The 19,389-nt window shown below is 48.5% G+C and overlaps 6 protein-coding genes across 6 annotated transcripts; 5 read left to right on the forward strand and 1 right to left on the reverse strand.

Moving 5' to 3' along the window:
* Window positions 1–1,011: 1,011 nt before the first annotated feature.
* Window positions 1,012–2,235, forward strand: BDV38DRAFT_293061 (alpha/beta hydrolase; the record flags this gene model as incomplete). The annotated part of the gene is made up of 3 exons (XM_032062159.1): window positions 1,012–1,516; window positions 1,578–1,734; window positions 1,786–2,235. 3 exons carry the CDS (start codon window positions 1,012–1,014, stop codon window positions 2,036–2,038), a joined length of 915 nt encoding a protein of 304 aa, XP_031913365.1. The 3' UTR covers window positions 2,039–2,235.
* A 447-nt stretch (window positions 2,236–2,682) lies between these two features.
* On the forward strand, window positions 2,683–5,430 carry BDV38DRAFT_283141 (Zn(II)2Cys6 transcription factor domain-containing protein; the record flags this gene model as incomplete). The annotated part of the gene is made up of 1 exon (XM_032059977.1): window positions 2,683–5,430. The coding sequence occupies one exon, from the start codon at window positions 2,683–2,685 to the stop codon at window positions 5,428–5,430; it is 2,748 nt and encodes a 915-aa protein (XP_031913366.1).
* Window positions 5,431–6,533: 1,103 nt separating this feature from the next.
* Window positions 6,534–7,850, forward strand: BDV38DRAFT_271418 (T6SS phospholipase effector Tle1-like catalytic domain-containing protein; the record flags this gene model as incomplete). The annotated part of the gene is made up of 2 exons (XM_032057314.1): window positions 6,534–6,726; window positions 6,862–7,850. 2 exons carry the CDS (start codon window positions 6,534–6,536, stop codon window positions 7,848–7,850), a joined length of 1,182 nt encoding a protein of 393 aa, XP_031913367.1.
* A 949-nt stretch (window positions 7,851–8,799) lies between these two features.
* On the forward strand, window positions 8,800–10,846 carry bgt2 (GPI-anchored beta-1,3-endoglucanase EglC). Its single transcript, XM_032054621.1, has 2 exons — window positions 8,800–9,037; window positions 9,094–10,846. The coding sequence occupies exons 1-2, from the start codon at window positions 8,843–8,845 to the stop codon at window positions 10,321–10,323; spliced, it is 1,425 nt and encodes a 474-aa protein (XP_031913368.1). The 5' UTR covers window positions 8,800–8,842; the 3' UTR covers window positions 10,324–10,846.
* A 2,995-nt stretch (window positions 10,847–13,841) lies between these two features.
* On the forward strand, window positions 13,842–17,795 carry BDV38DRAFT_88339 (uncharacterized protein). The gene is made up of 3 exons (XM_032064084.1): window positions 13,842–14,343; window positions 14,413–15,015; window positions 15,063–17,795. Exons 1-3 carry the CDS (start codon window positions 14,004–14,006, stop codon window positions 17,336–17,338), a joined length of 3,219 nt encoding a protein of 1,072 aa, XP_031913369.1. The 5' UTR covers window positions 13,842–14,003; the 3' UTR covers window positions 17,339–17,795.
* A 44-nt stretch (window positions 17,796–17,839) lies between these two features.
* BDV38DRAFT_293067 (TauD/TfdA family dioxygenase) lies at window positions 17,840–19,368 on the reverse strand (the record flags this gene model as incomplete). Its single annotated transcript, XM_032062160.1, has 4 exons — window positions 17,840–18,122; window positions 18,206–18,511; window positions 18,576–19,062; window positions 19,116–19,368. The coding sequence occupies 4 exons, from the start codon at window positions 19,366–19,368 to the stop codon at window positions 17,966–17,968; spliced, it is 1,203 nt and encodes a 400-aa protein (XP_031913370.1). The 3' UTR covers window positions 17,840–17,965.
* Window positions 19,369–19,389: the final 21 nt, after the last annotated feature.

Here is a 19,389-nt window from a genome sequence, read left to right on the forward strand (position 1 = left end):
CATCTAAACCAAGAATATAAGGGTGTAACACAACGAAAAGATTGGGATGAGCTTCTACGACCGTCAGAAGCAACACTTGAGGAGATACCCCAATAAAAATATCTACAACGGTAGCTATACACAGTACCGCCTTCGGCTATCCAGAGGCATTCTATGTGAAGAAATTCATCTGGTATTGCACCAAGTCACAGTCAAAAGTGGCGGCTTCTCAAGAATCTCTCCTCATGAAGTTCTTTCTCTTCGCGCAACCTTTCCTCGATGTATTTGTGAGCTTGTCGAAAGTCAAGGACCGCTGTGTTTCAGTTGTTTCGTAGATTAATGCATAGCATCTTGTCAGGGGACTGCAGCTGGTGTTCAACTTTCATACGGTTAGAAACACCTGAGCGCCCTATTTCGATGATGAAAAGCAAAGGAGATTAAGTCTGAGGTGAGAAGACTGATATTCAATGGGCGATGAAGTGATCGCCTTCGAGCCTCACCGCGTGATATAGACACAAGTATTAGGAGTCGGCTGAGAATGGAAATTGATATATAAAAGGAATTGATCATTTGGTACTAGGTATTAGCACATATGTCTCTTAGAAAGTTTTCTGAAGCGGCTGGTTAGAGCGCACTCTAACCTATGAACTAGCTGGAGTATGTAAAGGCCGGAACCCAGTACCTCTGACATATCCCGGTTCCAGATCCCCGGAGACGCTGGGGCCCATACGCGGTTCCGCAGCTTCTAGACTGAGTGGATTTGCAAGTTGCTGCTGTACGAGTTCATCTTGGGATAACGTGAGTCTCGTATTCCAAAGGTTTCGCGGTTCCGCAAAAGTGGGGCGACCGGTTGCGTCGAGGCAGGCTAGTTTATGACACAATATCTTGAACGATCGAATGATCAGACATGAAATTCAGATATATATTTCTACAGGTTCGGCTCCTGCTCTCACAGGGAGGTTCAAGTCAAAACAAGTATCTTGCCCTTCATCAACTCATATCTGTACCACTCCCTTTTTCCTTCAACCAGCCATGCCACGCCAGGATATCTCATTCCAGACCTCTGACAATGTCACGCTGCGAGGATGGCTCTACAGGCCCCAACATGCCAGTGACAGTAAACTCCCATGTCTTATTATGACCCACGGATTTTCGGGTTTGAAAGAAATGGATCTGAACATGTTTGCCGATCATTTTGTGTCCAACCTGTCCCTGTCATGCCTCGTGTACGATAATCGTGGCTTTGGCGACAGTGATACCAAAGCAGAACAGCCACGTCAAGAGATAATTCCTGCACAGCAGATCAGCGACTATTCAGATGCCATCACTTATGCCCAATCTCGATCCGATGTCGACTCGGACAAAATTGGTGTCTGGGGGAGTTCCTACAGTGGAGGTCATGTTCTATGGCTTGGTGCTGTCGACAAAAGAGTGAAAGTGGTGCTTTCTCAGGTGCCATGCGTTGATGGATGGACAACGTTCCACAGACTGATCCGCCCTGATTTCATCGCGGGTCTAAATCAGCTATTCCAGGATGGTGAGTGGAATAACCGTGACCTCCGCTGATATGATACTAAGTTACCTTTGCGTCTTATTAGATCGTCTAGCCCGAGCGGCAGGGAAGCCTGCAGGAACGTTACCTGTAGTTGATGCAGACGTTTACAAACCATCTGCATTGCCGACGCCCGACAGCTACGAGTTCTTCACGAGCTGGGGCAAGAAGAGTAACTGGAAAAATGAAGTGACTGTCAAGAGGTGAAGTACTTGTTCATTGGCCTAGCGGATTATTTCTAATGGCAACAATAGTGTTGAGGCATTCCGCGAGTATAATCCATCAGCACACATCCACCACATTTCCCCTGCGCCATTGTTGATGACTGTCGCCCAAAATGACGTCCTCACGCCTACTGACATCGCTCTAGAAGCTTTTTCGCGTGCCCTTGAACCGAAGCAGCTTCATATCTTGCCTGGAGGTCATTTTGATGGATACTCGGGACCAAACTTCGAGGCAAACGCTGGTTGTCAGACTGAATTCCTTCGCAAGTATCTTTGCTCCTAACAGATGGCAGCGAGTGCTGAAGAGCAATGGGCATAAGATGTGAAGTGGTTGAAGAGTAGCATTCTATGGTGCTAATTTTCCGAATTCAATTTTGTGTTTTTCTCCCATGATTACTCATCAGGTGCAAAATGCCCCGGAGACATCCATATTGATTATGTGATCAACAATATGAGACCGACAGCCCGAAGTCAAGGGCTGAAGGCAAAAGACCTGGCCTAATGAGACTAGACCACTAACATCACATCACGTCGGGCTTAGAAAAGTAGTGTGTCAGAATACTGCTAAAGTCCCATAGTCCCATAGATTCAAGGCATGCCATGGTTGGGTGATTAATGGCTTCCCTTCGGGTCAATGTTCCACCAATGTAGCTCTCGTCAGTACATTACTAGTAGTAACAGTAGTAACAGTAGTAGTCTGAACCCCACAGGAAGAGTTGAGCCCTGCTGCATTGGCCACTGCGGGAGGGGTTCTTAGATTTAGCCTCGGCTCCATTAGCCCTATTTCGGCTACTCGCGCTCGACTCAAAGGTCAAGTATACATCAACGACGACAATCATCTTGAGAGCATCCTACTAAAAGCTGGTCTGAAACAAGCCTTGCCCTTCCTGAGTTCGTCGATGCATTTGTTCTATAATCATAAACCCCATGGCATCCTCACGAACGATCCGTCCGATACACCACCTATCCAGACCGGCTCCGTATGTCAAAAGCAGCCGACGACAGTACAAAAGCTGTGATCACTGTCGTCGAAACCGTCGCGCTTGTGATGCTGCAGCTTTGGGTGTGAATATTTTTCTAGGGGGTAATGATTATGATGAGAATGCTCCTAGGGCATGCTCGTCGTGTACCCGTTCGCAAAAGCAATGTACTTTCAATTGGCTCCTAAGTCGACCGAAAAGCGTCTTGCCTCGAAGCGTAAAGCGCAAAATCGATGCTTGCACTACCGCCGCAGATCTTACAATCAGCACGTCGTCTGCTGAAGCTGCAGCAATAGACGAGCCGGCTTATTCCAACTTCAATGCTGGCGACCTCGAGTTGAGCGGTGTTGAACTGGATGAAACCGCTGTTCCAGGTCTAAACGAGCACATCCATCAATTCGGCATGGCTTCGCAGTGGGAGCACCAGCCGCTCAAATCACAATATACACATCCTAGCTTCACAACAACGTCCCTTTCCCCAGGATACACATTCGCTTTAGATAACTCTACTCCATCATTACGTTGTGATCAGCTTAAAGGTTTTGGATCAACAAGGCAGGAGGGATGGGAGTTAGATATATTTCACTATCATGATGACACAGCTGCAACTGCGTCATCGCTTTTAGAGCCTAGCAGCAGTCACTCGGGGCATCCAAGCCAATCGGACTATTGTATCATAGAAAATGACGGTCTTTCAATCGATGATACAATAGGTCAGGGCGGCCTCCCTGGAGCGGCAGGCGCATTTGTCAACGGCAATGATGAGATGTTCGACCCATTCAATCCTCTGCAGGAAAGCATCTCACAGGGCACGAATAAATCGCTTATCTCTGCAAATTTATTGCGCATCTACTATGATAGCATCGAGAACGCTCTCTCTTGTTGGGTGACCGAGAGTAATTGTCCTTACCAGAAACTGAAGCGCAGAGAGCATGAATTAGTACATCCGGGCCTGAACCAAAAGACTAAAGTGGGTAGGGGTTTCAGCATCTACGCACGAGTTTGTCAGCTTGATGAAGCATTTGTTCCTTTTCATAGCCCATCGATGACGAAAGCCGACAGCCTCAAAGCGACGAAAGCTCTTTATGCTGCTGTACTGGCTTTTGCCAGTCAGTGGTCCCACGTGAGAAACACGAATAGCTTATTCGACGATGCCAATAGCGCTTTGGGTCTATCGCTGGCCACGTCTACGACCTTTGACGGGTTTGCAGCACCCTTCGAAGCCCTAGTCCAGCAGAGCGTTTGGCATGAATGCCGAAACTCTCTTCTTGCGTGTGATGATTCGGATTCTTTCAAGGTTATTTTTGCACGAATGATATTTTCTATGACACAGCAACCACCCGCTGTCGGGGATCGTGAGAAGATGCTGGAATCTCAAATTTGGTCCCAACACCTAGCCCCTGACCGTTGCAGGGTTCAATTCCCGAGCAGAGCAGCAAATCTCAGGACAACTGATTTGCACTCACCAAGCTTCAATCCTGGAGATATGAGCGGTCTGGAGGCCCGCAGTTTGGCACAAATCAACGCCGTCAAGGACTGGGATAGCCGGCCAACTTACTTAGAGACGGCACTTCGCTACCTTGCCTCGTGGCGACGGAGAATAGCAGCACAGGGTTCTTCGCAAACGTATACAAGATCGAGTGCTCAATCAGCGCAGATGTCTCGTGCGATAGTCTTGCAGAGTTTCGATCTGCTTTTCTGGCTGGGTGTCATGTGCGACACCACGTCGTCTGCGCTCACTCAGCGCCCTCTCGTAATCGCTGAACACGATTGTGAACTTCCAAAGATCACGACTAGCCAAGCCCTACCTGTATACCAAACCGCCTATGCGCATATGTCAACCACGTACGGCGTCGGCGACACCAATAGAACAGGTACTACGCCTGAACTGTGGGGGACGTATCTCTTGAGCTCCCCGCGTCTCAGCGGTGATAAGGCTCGATGGCCTTGTAGCGCAGATGAGGCATTTGCAATCTTACAGGAAGCGATCCCTGTCAAGGTCTTGTTGTGGCGGAGAGTTGCAAGGCTCCAGACTCTCACAAATGCGCGGACTGGCGAGAGGGACATCGAAGGTGTGATTTCTGCAACACTATCCGTTTATCAACATTGGACTGTGGCTTACGGCCAGTTTATGCGAGACTGCATAACCAATCACGAGAGCCTACCAGCCAAGGTACAGTCCTGGTATGTTATACTTGGCATGCACTGGCATTTAGGCTGCCTATTGGCTGCCACGTGTATTGAACAAGTTGATAACGACTCACTGTCAGAAAGCTTACAGAGATCACTCCGACGATCATCTGGCCTTGTCCTGGAGTTGAAAAAGGCCAATGGCAACGCAATATCAGATTTGGCTCGAGTGTCTTGTTCCAGTGACCATCAAACGTTCCGAGACAGTGCTGAATTTCATCCTGCGTTGAGTGACACTCCTTTACTCACAGAGCCATGGACGAATGTGCTCGTGCAGGCTCTCGAAAAGGCATGTAGCGTCTTTCTTACATGGACTTCAAGTCGGCGCCACATGGTCGACGAGCAGCATGCTTGGGTATATCACAATACCAACTACTCAGATCTTTGCAGTCGTGCTTCCCACTGCATTGACGCACTGAAACTGCTTGGACGCAAGTCGTATGCGGCCAGTTTGACCGCCGCTGCATTGGAAACACAGCTTACTTTGGTCACGAGCGACCAATGATTTGTCGATACCGTCCATCTGGGCAGACAATGGACGAGTGTATTGGTTCGGAAGATCTGGATGGGAGGACCAGATCACGAACCCTGTGACAGTACTTGACTGATTCCTAAGTCGTAAGATCACTTAAGTGTTTGCTCTATCTTTCGCTAAGCATTATAGTCGAGCAATAAACTGTTCGCCACTATCCTGATCCTTACTGCAAATTCCACGCCCAAAGAAAGTCAATTCTCGTGGAAGTTCATGTCACGCGAGAGGCTCCTTTCAAATCGAGCAGCAAAGAAAATAGATTCAGCCACTCAAACTCCGTAAGGCATCAGGCTTGAGCATTGCTGGGCAGGAAATGGCCGGGTTCGCGGCGGGATTAGCGTCGTGGGATCCCTTTACAGCGTATGTTCCAGTAGGGCATAAGGGTTTGGTTTCTTGTCGCCAAGTTCGGACTCCGTTTATTGTGCCAAATTGTCGACACACTTAGTCTAGAATATACTTTAACCATAATCCCGACCTGAGTTTTACTCATTTACCAAGAACCTTTCCAAGGTTTCGCGTATTTAAGCCTTAATGTTATTTCCCTCGTATCACAGGCTGGGTGGCTGCAAAACCAAGAAACTCCGCAGGTTTACTGGTTCACTACATATGTTATTACAGTTAAGGCATCCTCACGTCAGCTTTATCATAAGTTAAAAAGGGTGTTAAATTCAAAGGATAATTGGGAGGTCACGCCATGTACGCTTCATTGGATAATGATGTGATTTATTCCGAGCAGTACCGTGGATCTTCAGGTTGATGATGATGATTCGATGACAGGTTCGTATTCGATAGAGGCCAATGCCATCACCACCTGCATCTGCAGAATTTAGTCAAATCTAGATCCCTCTTATCGGTCATGAGATTAATGAGAGCTGAAATTGAGTTTCAACATAAATGGTCATGACTGCGCAGTCTTTTGTGAAATTTGATCTCAATCTCAACCTGTTTAATCGAGTACAACAGAGAGTTGCTAAGTGTACGTAGTACAATGTCGGATATTCACCGTTGTTCAAGTAAACGGCTTATCATTTGCTGTGATGGTATGTCTATACTATCTTTACCTGAGTAGGTTATTCATGTCTATCTCTACAGGAACCTGGCAAGACTCCACAGCAGACTCGAGCAAGCCTGCTTCCAACGTGACGCGATTCAGCAGAGCCTTAAACCCCATTGCGATTGTCGAGAGAGATGGTCAGAAACACGAAATCCCCCAGATTGTTTACTATCAAAAAGGTGTCGGGACTGGCCTGGGAGATAAATACTGGGGTGGTAAGTCCGAGCGCCTTCACTTTCCTCCCTCTCGAACAAGTTCCGCCTTGCTTGCTTTTTTATTTTATGCAATTTTGTTTAATTTTCCGTAGTTCTTAATGGCTTCTTAGCAAGTCTAATCTTTACAATCTACAGGCGTAGCAGGATTAGGCCTAAGCGCCAATGTCCGCGCAGCATACGGCTTCCTAGTCGACAACTACAACGAAGGCGACAAGATCTACTTCTTTGGCTTCTCACGCGGCGCATATACGGCACGCGCCGTAGCAGGTCTAGTCTGCGAATGGGGTCTCCTAACGCGACGCGGCATGGACAACTTCCCGACCGTGTACGACGACTTCTACCAAAAGAAAGCTGACGATTATACGCCCGAGCAGCGACGAGCACTTGGCTTCCGAGATCCACTGCCTCCGTTCACTGTGGAGATCATCGGAGTCTGGGACACGGTCGCCTTCCACCAGACCTGGTTAGGGGCTTGCGTGGGTGAGAAGCTCGAGTTCCGGAATACGATTCTCTCCGAGAATGTAAAGTATGCGTTTCATGCGTTGGCGCTCGATGAGGAGCGAACGGCGTACCAGCCGACATTATGGAATCTTCCAAACAAGAGCCACGGACAGGAACTGTTGCAGGTTTGGTTCTCGGGGGTGCATACGGATGTTGGGGGTGGGGGGGATGATCCGCGACTGTCGAATATTCCGTTGGCGTGGATGATCGCGCAGTGTATGAAGGATGAGCAGTTGAGTTTTGATATTGAGGGCTATTTGTTTGATTTGCCTCCCTGCCCGCTGGAGAAGGAGATTGCCCCGTGGGCGACAAGTTTGGGTAAGACGACGCAGTGGAGTTTCACACGGTCTCTGGAGGGGATTCTGGGTGGTCTTTCGAAACGGACACCGCTTGCTTATAAGCCGGTTGATTCGGGGATCACTAATGAGACGATTCATACATCGATTGGTGATCGGAACTTGGCTGGCGCGGATAAATGGCCTTGTTCTGCGTTGAAAGCACGGCAGGATCCGGATCGTTGGATACTGGCGGATGGTCGAGTCATTGTGGAAACGCCGTTATTGAAAATGGAGGACTATATGAAAGGACGGATTCGGACTGTGCATGTTGATCAGCAGGACTAGTTGATGATCAATTAGTTTTGTATTTCATCATATTCAGACTATACTTCCATATGATACCAAGAATATAATGTACACTCAGCGATCTATAAATAACTTCCCCCAGTGCCCCTGAATAGATGTTTTACGAGTAATACTCCGTAGATGAGGTGGAAATGAATGTTCGAGTTACCACCCCTTTTGATAGTATTTAAATCGAAGAAATTATGCATTCGGAGGCCCTCACAATGACTAGAATATATATAAATAGTACAGAGGACATTTCCATTAATATCCCATATGGCACTATTTCCACTTAGACTCCGACTAAGAACTGACAAAGCAGAGAAAAGGCCCGCCTAGAAGGCAACTGACCGATTCGGGCCGGCATCCCCATCCGAGATGAGAATTCTGGTTGGTTCGAGTGTTATGGGTTGACGTGTGGTTCATCCATGGAACTGGGCGGATATCCCTGTTAGAATTGACCGAGGGATCGGTTTCCATTGGCGAGAGAGGGAGGGGAATCTCAAGGGTCAGGGGTATTCATGCAGGTACGTAAGTGTCTGAGAAATCAGATCGCAGTCTTCTTATTCTGATTGGACATGCGAGCCCCACTTACCAGGATATCCCATGGATCCGATTGACCCAATCTGTAAGAATTCTATCTTTAGATCCAATCGGCTTTCGGTAGTCCCCAAACAAGCTCGAGCTAGCCAGTCATATCCAACGCGCAAAGACCCATCAAGACCCACGGCCAGTCTAGAACCACATCGATTTTTGCCTCCATCTGTTTCTGAATCTTTTATTCCTGATTCCTCTTCTACTGCTTCTTTTCCCTCTTTCTTCCATCTTCATCTCCTTCTCTCTTTTTCCTACTACTCTCACTTGAACTTGTTGTTTTTATTTTTTTGTCTTCAAGTTCGTTCCTTCTTTTTAGTCCTACTGTGACTTTCTTTTTGTTTTTTTTTTTTTTTTTTTAGAATCATTCTACAGTCTTTACTCAATTCCTCCTCAAAATGCAATTGACACACCTTCTTGCCTTCGCCCTGTCGCTCGCTACGTCCGAGGCCGCCTACAAGGGTTTCAACTATGGTGCGGCCAAGTCTGATGGCAGCGTCAAGACTCAGTCCGATTTCGAATCGGAGTTCTCGACTGCGAAAGGTCTTGTTGGCACTTCGGGCTTCACCAGTGCTAGATTGTACACCATGATCGTGAGTGACGTGGTGATCAAGCAGGAAGCGGAATTCACGTACTGACTATTATGCAGCAAGGTGGTACGACCAACTCCCCCATTTCCGCCATTCCCGCTGCCATTGCTGAAAACACTTCGCTGTTGCTGGGTCTGTGGGCCTCTGGTGGTGGTATGGACAACGAGTTGGCTGCCCTCAAGGCGGCCATCTCCCAATACGGTGACGCCTTCGCCAAATTGGTCGTGGGTATTTCCGTTGGTAGTGAAGATCTCTACCGGGCCTCTTCGGAGGGTGAGAAAGTCAATGCCGGCCTTGGCGTTGGCCCCGACGCCCTGGTCTCGTATATCAAGGAGGTCCGATCGATCATCTCTGGCACTGCGCTGAGCAGCGTCCCCATTGGCCACGTCGACACCTGGACCGCCTGGACGAACGGCTCCAATTCGGCCGTCATTGACGCCGTGGACTGGTTGGGTTTTGACGGCTACCCTTACTTCCAGAGCTCCATGTCCAACTCCATCTCGGACGCCAAGGCTCTCTTCGATTCCTCCGTGGCTCAGACGAAGGCGGTCGCTAATGGCAAGGAGGTTTGGATCACCGAGACGGGATGGCCCGTCAGTGGAAACACTCAGAACCTCGCCGTCGCTTCCATCGCCAACGCAAAGACCTTCTGGGATGAGGTGGGCTGCCCCTTGTTCGACGAGACCAACACCTGGTGGTACATCCTCCAGGACGCCAACCCCGTCACCCCTAATCCCAGCTTCGGTGTGGTCAACAGCACTCTGAGCACCACCCCGTTGTTCGACTTGTCTTGCTCGAACAGCACTCGCCCATCTACTGCCGCTTCTAGCTCGGCTGTTCCTTCCGGCTCTGCGGTTCCTTCTGGCTCTGTTGTTCCCTCTGGCTCTGCTGTTCCCTCTGTGGGCCCTTCGTCATCCGGAATCGCTGCTAGTGTCACTCCCTCGGCCACCCCCAGCTTCACGGTCGGCAAGGGATTCCGTCCGTCCAACTCCTCCGCTACTGCCCACTACTCCAGCGCTTCTGTCAGTGGCTCGGCCTACCCTAAATTCAGCAAGACCGCCAGCGCTTCCTCGTCTACTTCCACCGGCGCGGGTAGCTCTTCTGACTCTAAGTCGACCAACTCGGGCAGCTCCTCTTCTGGCAGCTCCTCTTCTGGCTCTTCGTCAAGCAACTCTGACAGCTCCTCCTCTCCCTCTTCTTCCACCCTTGCTACGGGTGGTGCCAGCTCCGTCTCGAGCTCCATCTTCGGCGCTCTGGTTGCTGTCTTTGCCTTTGTGGCTACTTTGTAAAGGAACACCCCTGGTCATGATCCCGATCAATAGCTAGATATAGACCATCATCGGCCCCATTTACAACTGGCGGTTTTCTTCCAAGTATATATATATTCGCTCGTTCTTTTTGTCAAGGACAGAAGTCCTACATATACGCTCGCACTACTGCTGTGAATAGACTTGTTTGTTTTGGCCCTCACCTGGCACTCTTGCGCGCCTCCATTCTTGATGTGTATTATTAGACTAGATTGATTCGACTTCTTCTGCTGGTTCGGAGAGTAAAATGAATATGAATATGAACATGAATTTGCATTTTCTGTGATCTTTCTAATTTACCTGTCCCTTCCACGCCTTACATTGCCCCCCCCCCAAGAATTTGGAAATCGCCCTCTTCAACCATGCATGCTTTCAACCGGGTGGAATTGAGTTTACCCGGATCGAACCATGGCACACTTTCAACGTCTCCGATCTAAACATGTTGTAACACTGTTGGAGTAGATGGTGACTACTTGCCACAATATAGCCAATTCCATGGATAAACAGCTGCTCCATGCTAATGTGATATGGAAATATACTGTCAGTGCCCAAGGAAATTGCAGTTCGAAATCAACCCTATGGACGGAGTACATATGGATATATATATCCTGTTGAAGAATGAGAACCAAGAACCAAGATGACCTCAACAGCTCATCTACATGAAAAATACCGTCGGCAACGCGGAAGACATGATGCTTATTGAGTATATTGTTCCGAAATCCTAGCAGTGCGGTGGAGCTTCACAACAAGCTGGATATATGCAAGGGTCCTCGCATTGGAACCCACTTCAGCCTAGCATTGCCTTCCGCTCAACTCTCCGACGTTCATGAACTCGATTGGGCTGAATCACAGGGAGTCCCCAAACATATTGTCCGCATCAGCGCAGGACTGGACTCAGAGGTAGATTTGGTTAACCGGATCCATTAAGCATTGCTGGCGGTAGAGCAACACGAACAGGAAGTGCTATCTTGATGCATATCCTTCAATATTTAATTGAATTCCCCTTAGCTCCATAAAAACTTGTATTCATTACATTGATATTTTAGCCATGTATGAGGTAGTAATATAAAGGCTTATCGGTATCATACCGTACCATACAGGTGCAGCTTCAGCTGAATGTCCTGCCCTAAGCCCATTTTCTTTTTTTGGTTTTATTTTTGCTTATTCTTGCCTTTGTGAGTATTGACTAGTGCCAAACTAGGTACCTTGATTTGAAAAGATATGAACTGTAAGAAGCAGAATACCGTTGCCATTTGTCTAGTGCTACTATCTGGATCCAGTCCCGATCTGCGCGGATTAGTTCCAATTATCGTACGTATATCGAAATATAACTGAATTTCTTTTCCAGTTGAAATTTTCAATTGTGTTTTTTGTCCAACCTAATTGGCGCGAGGTGCCGGTAAACACGTTGGGGGTTTTGCTTGTTCCGAATCCAAAAGGAGTTCCTATTAGTGAAGTATAATAAACCTGTGATTTTGTGAGTGGATATATTGGACAAGGTTCCTGCCTACTACTTACCTACTACGTTGCGTGTTCTGTGGGATGGGGAGACTATACCCAAGACAGCGGCGGACAGAATAAATAGAAGGCAATAAGAAACAGTGAGAGATATATATTCATAGCTTAGCCTCACCTGTAGCTGGGATACACACAGTCATCTAATACAGTCGTAGTATTAGCGTTGTCTCGGTGTCTCGACGTAGAGAAGACTAGAGGGGATATAGTATATGTTATCATCTGTTCTTCATTGGCTAAGACATTTCCATCGTATCCGACCCTCCATATTGTCAAGTCTGGGATCCCCAAGGATGACCGTCAAGGAAGGGTCTGCACACACGCGATCTAATTGCAAAGCCCTAGGATAGGAAACACCTTTTTGACATGCCAGTGTCGATATGTGATTCAATACCTTTATAGTCCATATTCGCCTACATGCTACAAACAACAAGCGCATTTAGCGAGAGAGAGCAAGGACCTATGGATTCCCGCTTGTGGTGAGTTTTTCCCTCGTCGGATGCCTCGTCCTGTCATCACCCCTGAAGTGAGAGATTTGCTGTTGCGCTGTGAGTGGAGATGAAGTAGGACGGTATGTATCCTTAAACCTTCCATGTTCTTCATGTAGTTATAGAGTTAGTGGATGACAAACAAGAGCATATTCTAGTCTCGCTTGAGTTGAGCGGGGTAAGCCTAGCTTAATCAGCCAACGTTCAGCCTTGCATAAATGAGGCTGAGACGTGTAGGGAAAACTCATCGTCAAATTTCCTTTCTCCTTCCTCCTTGCAGAGTTCTTGCAGCCTACATCCTTTGCTCTTGGGATCCAGAGGAAAAGCAATAACCAAAAAAAAAAAAAAGAATACTGATCATAGGGATATCGCTATCATGGCTTCCGACGACGAGGGTCTGGAACGTACCCCATCAAGTCATCGGATCAGTAATGCAAAGAAGGGCAAACGTGTCTATGGATGTGACTACCCTGGGTGCAATAAGGTTAGTTCAGTTCCAATAGCCAAATTCGAAAGATATTAAGTAGTTTGTGAAGGTCTTTACCAGGGTAGAGCATTTAATGTATTTCTGGGTCCTCCACAGGCTCAACCTGATCTGATTGACTAATTTTATATCGATACAGACGGCATCGGTTGAACCATAATCCGGATCCATTGTACCGATGTACGCATCCAGGATGTAGGAAGGCCTTTCATCGCTCGGACTTGTTGGCTCGACATTTGGAGCGACAGTAGGTTGTGCTCTAGGAGGTCTAATATTGAGGTCAATGTTGACGCTCCAATAGTGAACTTGAGGCTCAGATGCAGTCAGCCCTGCCCGGGAATGAAGAACGAAAGGGATCTAGCTTCGGACGGGATGATCCGCCATTCACTGATTCCGGGTATGGTTCCCATGCAGGGACCAATCTAGTGGGCAAAGTACGAAATAATCGAGAAGAGCTGGATGACATGAACTCTCCGCTAACACGTGAGGAGTGGGAGGAGTGCCGTGGGCTATATCAACAAATGAACTTGGGGAACTTCGATTCTGACCGGTATGACGTCTGCGATAGTGGGCAGAGCGTGTACTCAGAAGGCTCCGTAGTACCCGTGGCTACTAAGGAGAGCTACATTGAGCTTCTAGCGGCAGACCTGGCCAAGAAGATCTGCCGTCATCTGAGCGATCCTGAGGATCTGGAGATGATCTGCAACCTTCTTCCTAGGATGCTTCAGGAATTTGCGTTGAGTTTTGGTGGCCATCGTGCTACCCAGGTTCACCGTGATATTATGGTGTTCGTTCATCGATATAGAAGGTATGTTCAACTTTCAGTGTCAAGGCAATGCGTTCTAACTATGAGTAACTACAGGGAAATAGCTATAAGCTGCAGAGCCAAGGTGTCACATGATGTAGTGATTCAGGACAGGGGCAATAATACCGACAAAATGTCGCTGGAGGAAAAGATACACTTTTGGAATGAACGCAGTCGTATCTCAGAGATGGGAAATTACCAGTATCCCCCAGAACAATGGGAAGGACCGCTTGGGGGCGAGGGCGTGACTGACCATAATCTGAACGGCGTGACAGAGGTCAACGAGTCAGATATGCCTGCGATCGAGCAGTACACAAAATTAATTTAGTCATCTCCTGCCTATGACAACCTGCTGGTGAAGCTTGAGCGAATGTGCGTTCTAACTCTACCAAAGCCGAATCTGACAGAGGAAATATACGATACAATTCACGATTTCACGGCAGTCCCAAGGGAGGTGAGCAGAAGGATGGCGCCAGAAACACTGAATATCACCTTTCATGTTGAATGGAAATTGCCTAAAGACCAGGCATATCCCACTTCCCCAGATTATGCCTTAGGATCGTTTGTCACAATAACGGGATCAGCAAGTGACGCACAGGCACTCTCATGTTCCGAATATCTACGCCAGACATGGCCCACAACTGGCATCAAAGTCTTAGATTTAGTACAGCAAGTATTAAACATCGCTAGTGTTTCTACAAAGCTACCAGGTATGTTCCAAACGAATCAAGAAGTCAAGGGAAAGAATGCTAACTCAGCAACAAAATGATCCTCAATAGACGGTACTATGGTTTATGCAAGCCAGGAGCCTGACTGTGGTTATTTGTGCTTTAATGTAGTAGGAACTGTTGCTGCGATTGTTGAGATCGGTGCATGTCTATCGTGGGTTGGTGCTGTTGCCCAGCCCGCCCCCTACGAGATATCCCTTCTCCGGCCATCGGTTCATTATAGGGGATTACATCACTTCAACATTGAATTTGTGATACAGCCCTTAGAGCCGTCGAAGCGACACAACAATGGCCAATGCTGGCATGATCTATTCAGGGAAGCGGCCATTGTGGAAGGCTTTCCAATACCTCGAAGGCCAATGGGGAAGAGTCTGTGCGGCGTCGAAGCCCCTTTGGAGATCATGGCTCGACTAGCTGGGACCCAACGAATTAATTTATATGCAGGGAAGATCTTCATCAAAGGTTTTTCAAAACTGCTCCTACCAACTGGTCATGAAGAGGATGTTGTCATGTGGCACCTCATATCATCCGAGGACGGGAATCGGGTATCTTATTTGGATGGGATGAGGCTGTGTCCAATCCAGATCCACCTTTCCGACCTCAAAAAATCTCGCCATATACTTGGGTGGTGTTCTGAAATGAAGTTCTACGCCGGTTGGTTTTCAAACCCGCTGTTGGTTCTCTGTCCCTAACTATCACAGGCGCAGAAGATATATCATACGATATTCAGAACTCACGGCTCCCGAAAGCAACCGGCCTTCTCTTCAATGCTTCAGTCTCGTTTGGCCAACTGATCACGAGTGTCTCTTCTACCAGCTCTCTCAAGTATGGCTCGCTCAATGCGTCTCGGCACGGATATATGAGCAAGCTCAAATGGTTAAAGAATAAATACATTGTCCTTTGGGACGAGGTAGGCAAGCGTGGCTGGCTAGTTAATGGAACTAGCGCACTTCTTCATCTGGTGTGTGCTTCTCTTGCAATCGACAACCACAATGAGTTCTCTTCCTTTATCGTCTTCAACCCCTCCATGTTGCAGTCCAAAGATAGACATCGGCCGTTTTCCGCGTTACAGGTTCTCTTGAACCCCGCGAACCTGCAACTGAAAGTACACCCTGAAGGGGAAGACTACTTCCGATTCCAAGATTACGTCTTGAAGTTTTATGAGACCTTGGAGAAAATGTTCGACCACCAGATGGCTATTACAAGCGATATTGCTAGCTCGCCCAGATCTCAACTGGAGGGCTGGGACTTTACTGATATTGTAATGGAACGCGACCCAATATATCCTCGCGGAACCACACTCGACACTCCGGGCCGGTCTTGGGTTGAACTGACAAGAGCAGTGCATGCAGTGACACTGTTCGGGCGTAATTTTGGGGAGATTATTCAGCCTATCCGATCTTGTTCTGAATGGGTCAAACTTCCATTTTATCGCTCTTACCTGGCTGTATCTGACTTTGATCTCCAAAATATCATGTTATCCACTTGTGGCGATCTGGATTCTTGCCCCCCAAAGCTAACAGATGGCTTAATCTGGTACATACCAGAAAAAGGACCACTAGAATGCACGTGTGATAGTGGAACAGGATCACACTCAGACGTCGTTCAAATTCTCCTTCCTTCTTCCATGGAATCCAAGCTACCAAAGCCAATTCTCCCATACGAAAGGACCGGGGGCGGCGCGTTTATTTTTGGACAGCACTCAATACATGAATGGTTCTGGGGCGAGACGGGTAACCCCTCTACAGCGCCTATAGCTCCACCGTTGCCTGACTTGACGAACATCAGGAGCTCCCTGTCCGATGACAGCGGTATTGGAAGAAGCTTATTGTCGAACTCCGGTGACCAAGACTGTCCAAAAGCACCTTCAAGGGGGTCAGCTACCCGGCTCTCCATAGCTGCGAGCAGCCCAAGACCAGCGGAGCGGACAGTTAATGACTCCTCACAACCACAACCACCGTCACAACTAGGCCCGACGGATTATAAGGTGGCGATCATCTGCGCTCTTCATCATGAACTCGCAGCAGTCGTTATGCTCTTTGATACCAGTCACGGAGACGTACCTATCCCAACCGCTGACCCCAATTCCTATGTCTTCGGGAGCATCTGCAACCACAATGTTGTCGCTACATGTCTCCCCGACGGTGAATACGGCACAACGTCCGCAGCTGATGTTGCTGCAAACATGAGACGAACCTTCCCGTGTATTAAATTCTGTCTCCTAGTCGGTATCGGCGGGGGTGTCCCATCTGCTACTCATGACATCCGGCTTGGGGACATTGTCGTCAGTAAGCCGAATAACGGAAGCTCGGGGGTTCTAGCGTACGATATGAAAAAGACTCTAGAGAATGGCGTGTTCCAGCTCAATGGCTGCCTACAGTCCCCGCCCAGGCATCTCAGGTCAACCTTGAGTATCATGCAGTCTATTCCTACATCCTCAGTACCCTTGTATGCCTACTTGAATGAAATACAGGACCAAAATGCAGATTACAGCCATCCAGGTCCTGAGGCTGACCTTCTATACTCACCCAATTACTCACATCCGCCAGGCGAACCAAACTGCATGGGGTGCGACACGTCAAAAATAATGCCCCGTCAACCTAGATCTACTCAGAGACCAGCCGTCCACTACGGCACCATCGCCTCCGGAAACCAAGTGATCAAAGACGCAACGACGCGCGACAAATGGGGTAAGGAATACGACGTTCTATGCTTTGAGATGGAGGCCGCAGGGATAGTGAATACCTTCCCTTCGCTTATTATCCGCGGCATTTGTGATTATTGCGACTCCCACAAGAATAGAAGGTGGCAGAGGTATGCTGCGGCGGCTGCTGCGGCTTATTCCAAGTTGCTTTTGTCCCGGGTGAGGACGGATATGCCAGGTGAGGACACCGGTCTGTACATGGCAGATTGTGACCAGATCCCTGCATTGGAGGGGCCAGATGCGAAGCGTCGGCGAATCTGGGAGCAGGAATGATTGTTTTAGCTTTGGTGATTGATGTTATCTTCGTATGGAGTATGCCATGACGATATTCAAGATACTTTTATCACCCTTGCGTCTCGGCTCTCACACTCTTTTCGGTGATTTCTCTTTCTCAATCGATCACCCGATGAGTACGGTACTGTCTTGGTTCTTCTGTTCGACGTCTGTCTTCCAAAGGAGTCCATCCCTCACCCACCTACACCAATCATTCATTCATAGCCGACAGCTAAGTCGGCCTTCGGTCCGGGGTTAGCTCCGCCTGCTGCCAACTCTACATGGACGCCAGAATCGCGCGACTCCTTTCTATCGAGGCGCTGGCGCCGTTTGCGTCGGTGACTTCTCTACCTGCTGCTTCAACGATCTGAACAACTCGATTTAGATGATTAACTCCTTCCCGGAGGTATACTGTACCCCGCTGGATATCACGCCCCACTCCCTAGGGCTTCTGTAGAGCTATCCACCGGTTCTTTCTTATATCTCGTATCGTTATAAAAAGCACATTCAATCCCTACAATTCATTGAAAGTTGTAAGCCTGTTATAGTTAAATTCGGACATGGATAAGTCGCGATCAGAAATAAATACATGCTCTGCTTTTCGTTATAAGGAGCCAGCTTGAGGGTCTACGAGCCCAAGGATTTGTGCACATTTGGCTCGAGGGGGAATACTTGGTCCGCTGGGTTGACATCCTTGTAAACATGCTCCCAGCGTTCACGCAATGGCGCCGGAGTGTCCCAGGAATATTCAGTATCCCGCAGCCAAAGCCTCAACAGGTGTCGCCTAGGCAAGGAGTTGGAGTTAGCAGGAGATCATATCTACCCCTGCAGCCACAGCCACAATCATAGTCACCAGAAATAACGTACTCGTTCCCCGGCTCATCCGAAAAGCCATTGCGGGCGTGGAAAATACTGTGGTTGTTGATATACTGGATATCGCCTCTCTTAAAATCTAGCGAGGCGCAGTTGTCTTCAGAAAGGAAATGCAGCGCGTCCAGGGCTTCAGCCTGCGCTTGACTGAGTGGTGGGATATCAGGAGAGCGAGGTTGCGCTTGGAAGCCAGTGAAGTAGCGACGGGCATACTGCATCATCACGCGCTCTGGCTTTGATTGGGTTGCGGGCTGATGGAACAGCAGAGGTCGCTGCGAGTACGGTCGCTCAACATTTCCGAACCTGAGCAAGTCATCAGCAGACGATCCTTGAGCAATGGGGTAAAGTGTAAATAGTCAGTAAGTACCCGTCAAATGGCCAGTCTTGCGAAAGAGTATGGATCAGGTCCGGACGCTGCTGGGCTAGAATGTTGTAGATCTGCCAGGAACTGGCGATATAGCTTTCCCCGCCCTGAGCGGAAGGGTTCAGACACAGCAAAGAAATGATGTCTCCTCCATCTGTGTGGAAGACCTGCTTGTCAGCAGTGTTCGACGGCGCTCCGATCTTTGCAGCGTCCCTTGTTCGGCTGAGATCTTTGATGTGCGAGACAATCAAGGATTTCCCAGCGTTGAAGCGGGTATCTTGCTGCCGTCCGCGGACGTCAGCGACGTGGGCAGAGACCCCAATATATATGATCGTATTTTCTTCTCGCGAGTAATCATCTACCCGGAGTCCACGGATTATGAAAAATCCACGGCCAAGATGCAGTTCTCTGGAGAGCTTTCTCAATTCAGCATGGAGGTTCGGTAGGGGGAATGTCGTCTGGTCGATGAATCCGAGGGGCAGATCGAGCGCTATAATATTGGTAGTCAGGCCACTGGCATAGAGATGGACGTGGACAAGTTACCCTTGAAACTTTTGAGCGCTCTGTCAATCTCATCCAATTGAGCATCGTTCAGCTCGCAGATCCAGTCAGTGCGCTTCTGCATCTCTTTGCCATCCCAAACCAGAGGCGACACCAATTTTGCGGGAAATCCGGTTGGGAGGGTTGAAGGAAGGTTCTCTGTTTCCTTACGAAGTTGGCCTCGCTTCTCATATTGAGCTCGGTCAGGCTGATACTGAAGCGGTGGTTCGGCAGGATGGGTTCCAAGAGCCGTCATTTTCTTTTCTCTCGGGGATAA

This window comes from Aspergillus pseudotamarii, assembly GCF_009193445.1.
Source record: "Aspergillus pseudotamarii strain CBS 117625 unplaced genomic scaffold BDV38scaffold_28, whole genome shotgun sequence".
Classification (NCBI taxonomy): domain Eukaryota; kingdom Fungi; phylum Ascomycota; class Eurotiomycetes; order Eurotiales; family Aspergillaceae; genus Aspergillus; species Aspergillus pseudotamarii.

Coding starts and splice junctions, on each gene's coding strand:
- bgt2 (XM_032054621.1), top strand. CDS start 8,843: ATGCAATTGACACACCTTCTTGCCTTCGCCCTGTCGCTCGCTACGTCC. Junction 9,038..9,093: donor CTAGATTGTACACCATGATC/GTGAGTGACGTG, acceptor ACTATTATGCAG/CAAGGTGGTACGACCAACTC.
- BDV38DRAFT_88339 (XM_032064084.1), top strand. CDS start 14,004: ATGTGCGTTCTAACTCTACCAAAGCCGAATCTGACAGAGGAAATATAC. Junction 14,344..14,412: donor TGTTTCTACAAAGCTACCAG/GTATGTTCCAAA, acceptor GATCCTCAATAG/ACGGTACTATGGTTTATGCA. Junction 15,016..15,062: donor TGAAATGAAGTTCTACGCCG/GTTGGTTTTCAA, acceptor TAACTATCACAG/GCGCAGAAGATATATCATAC.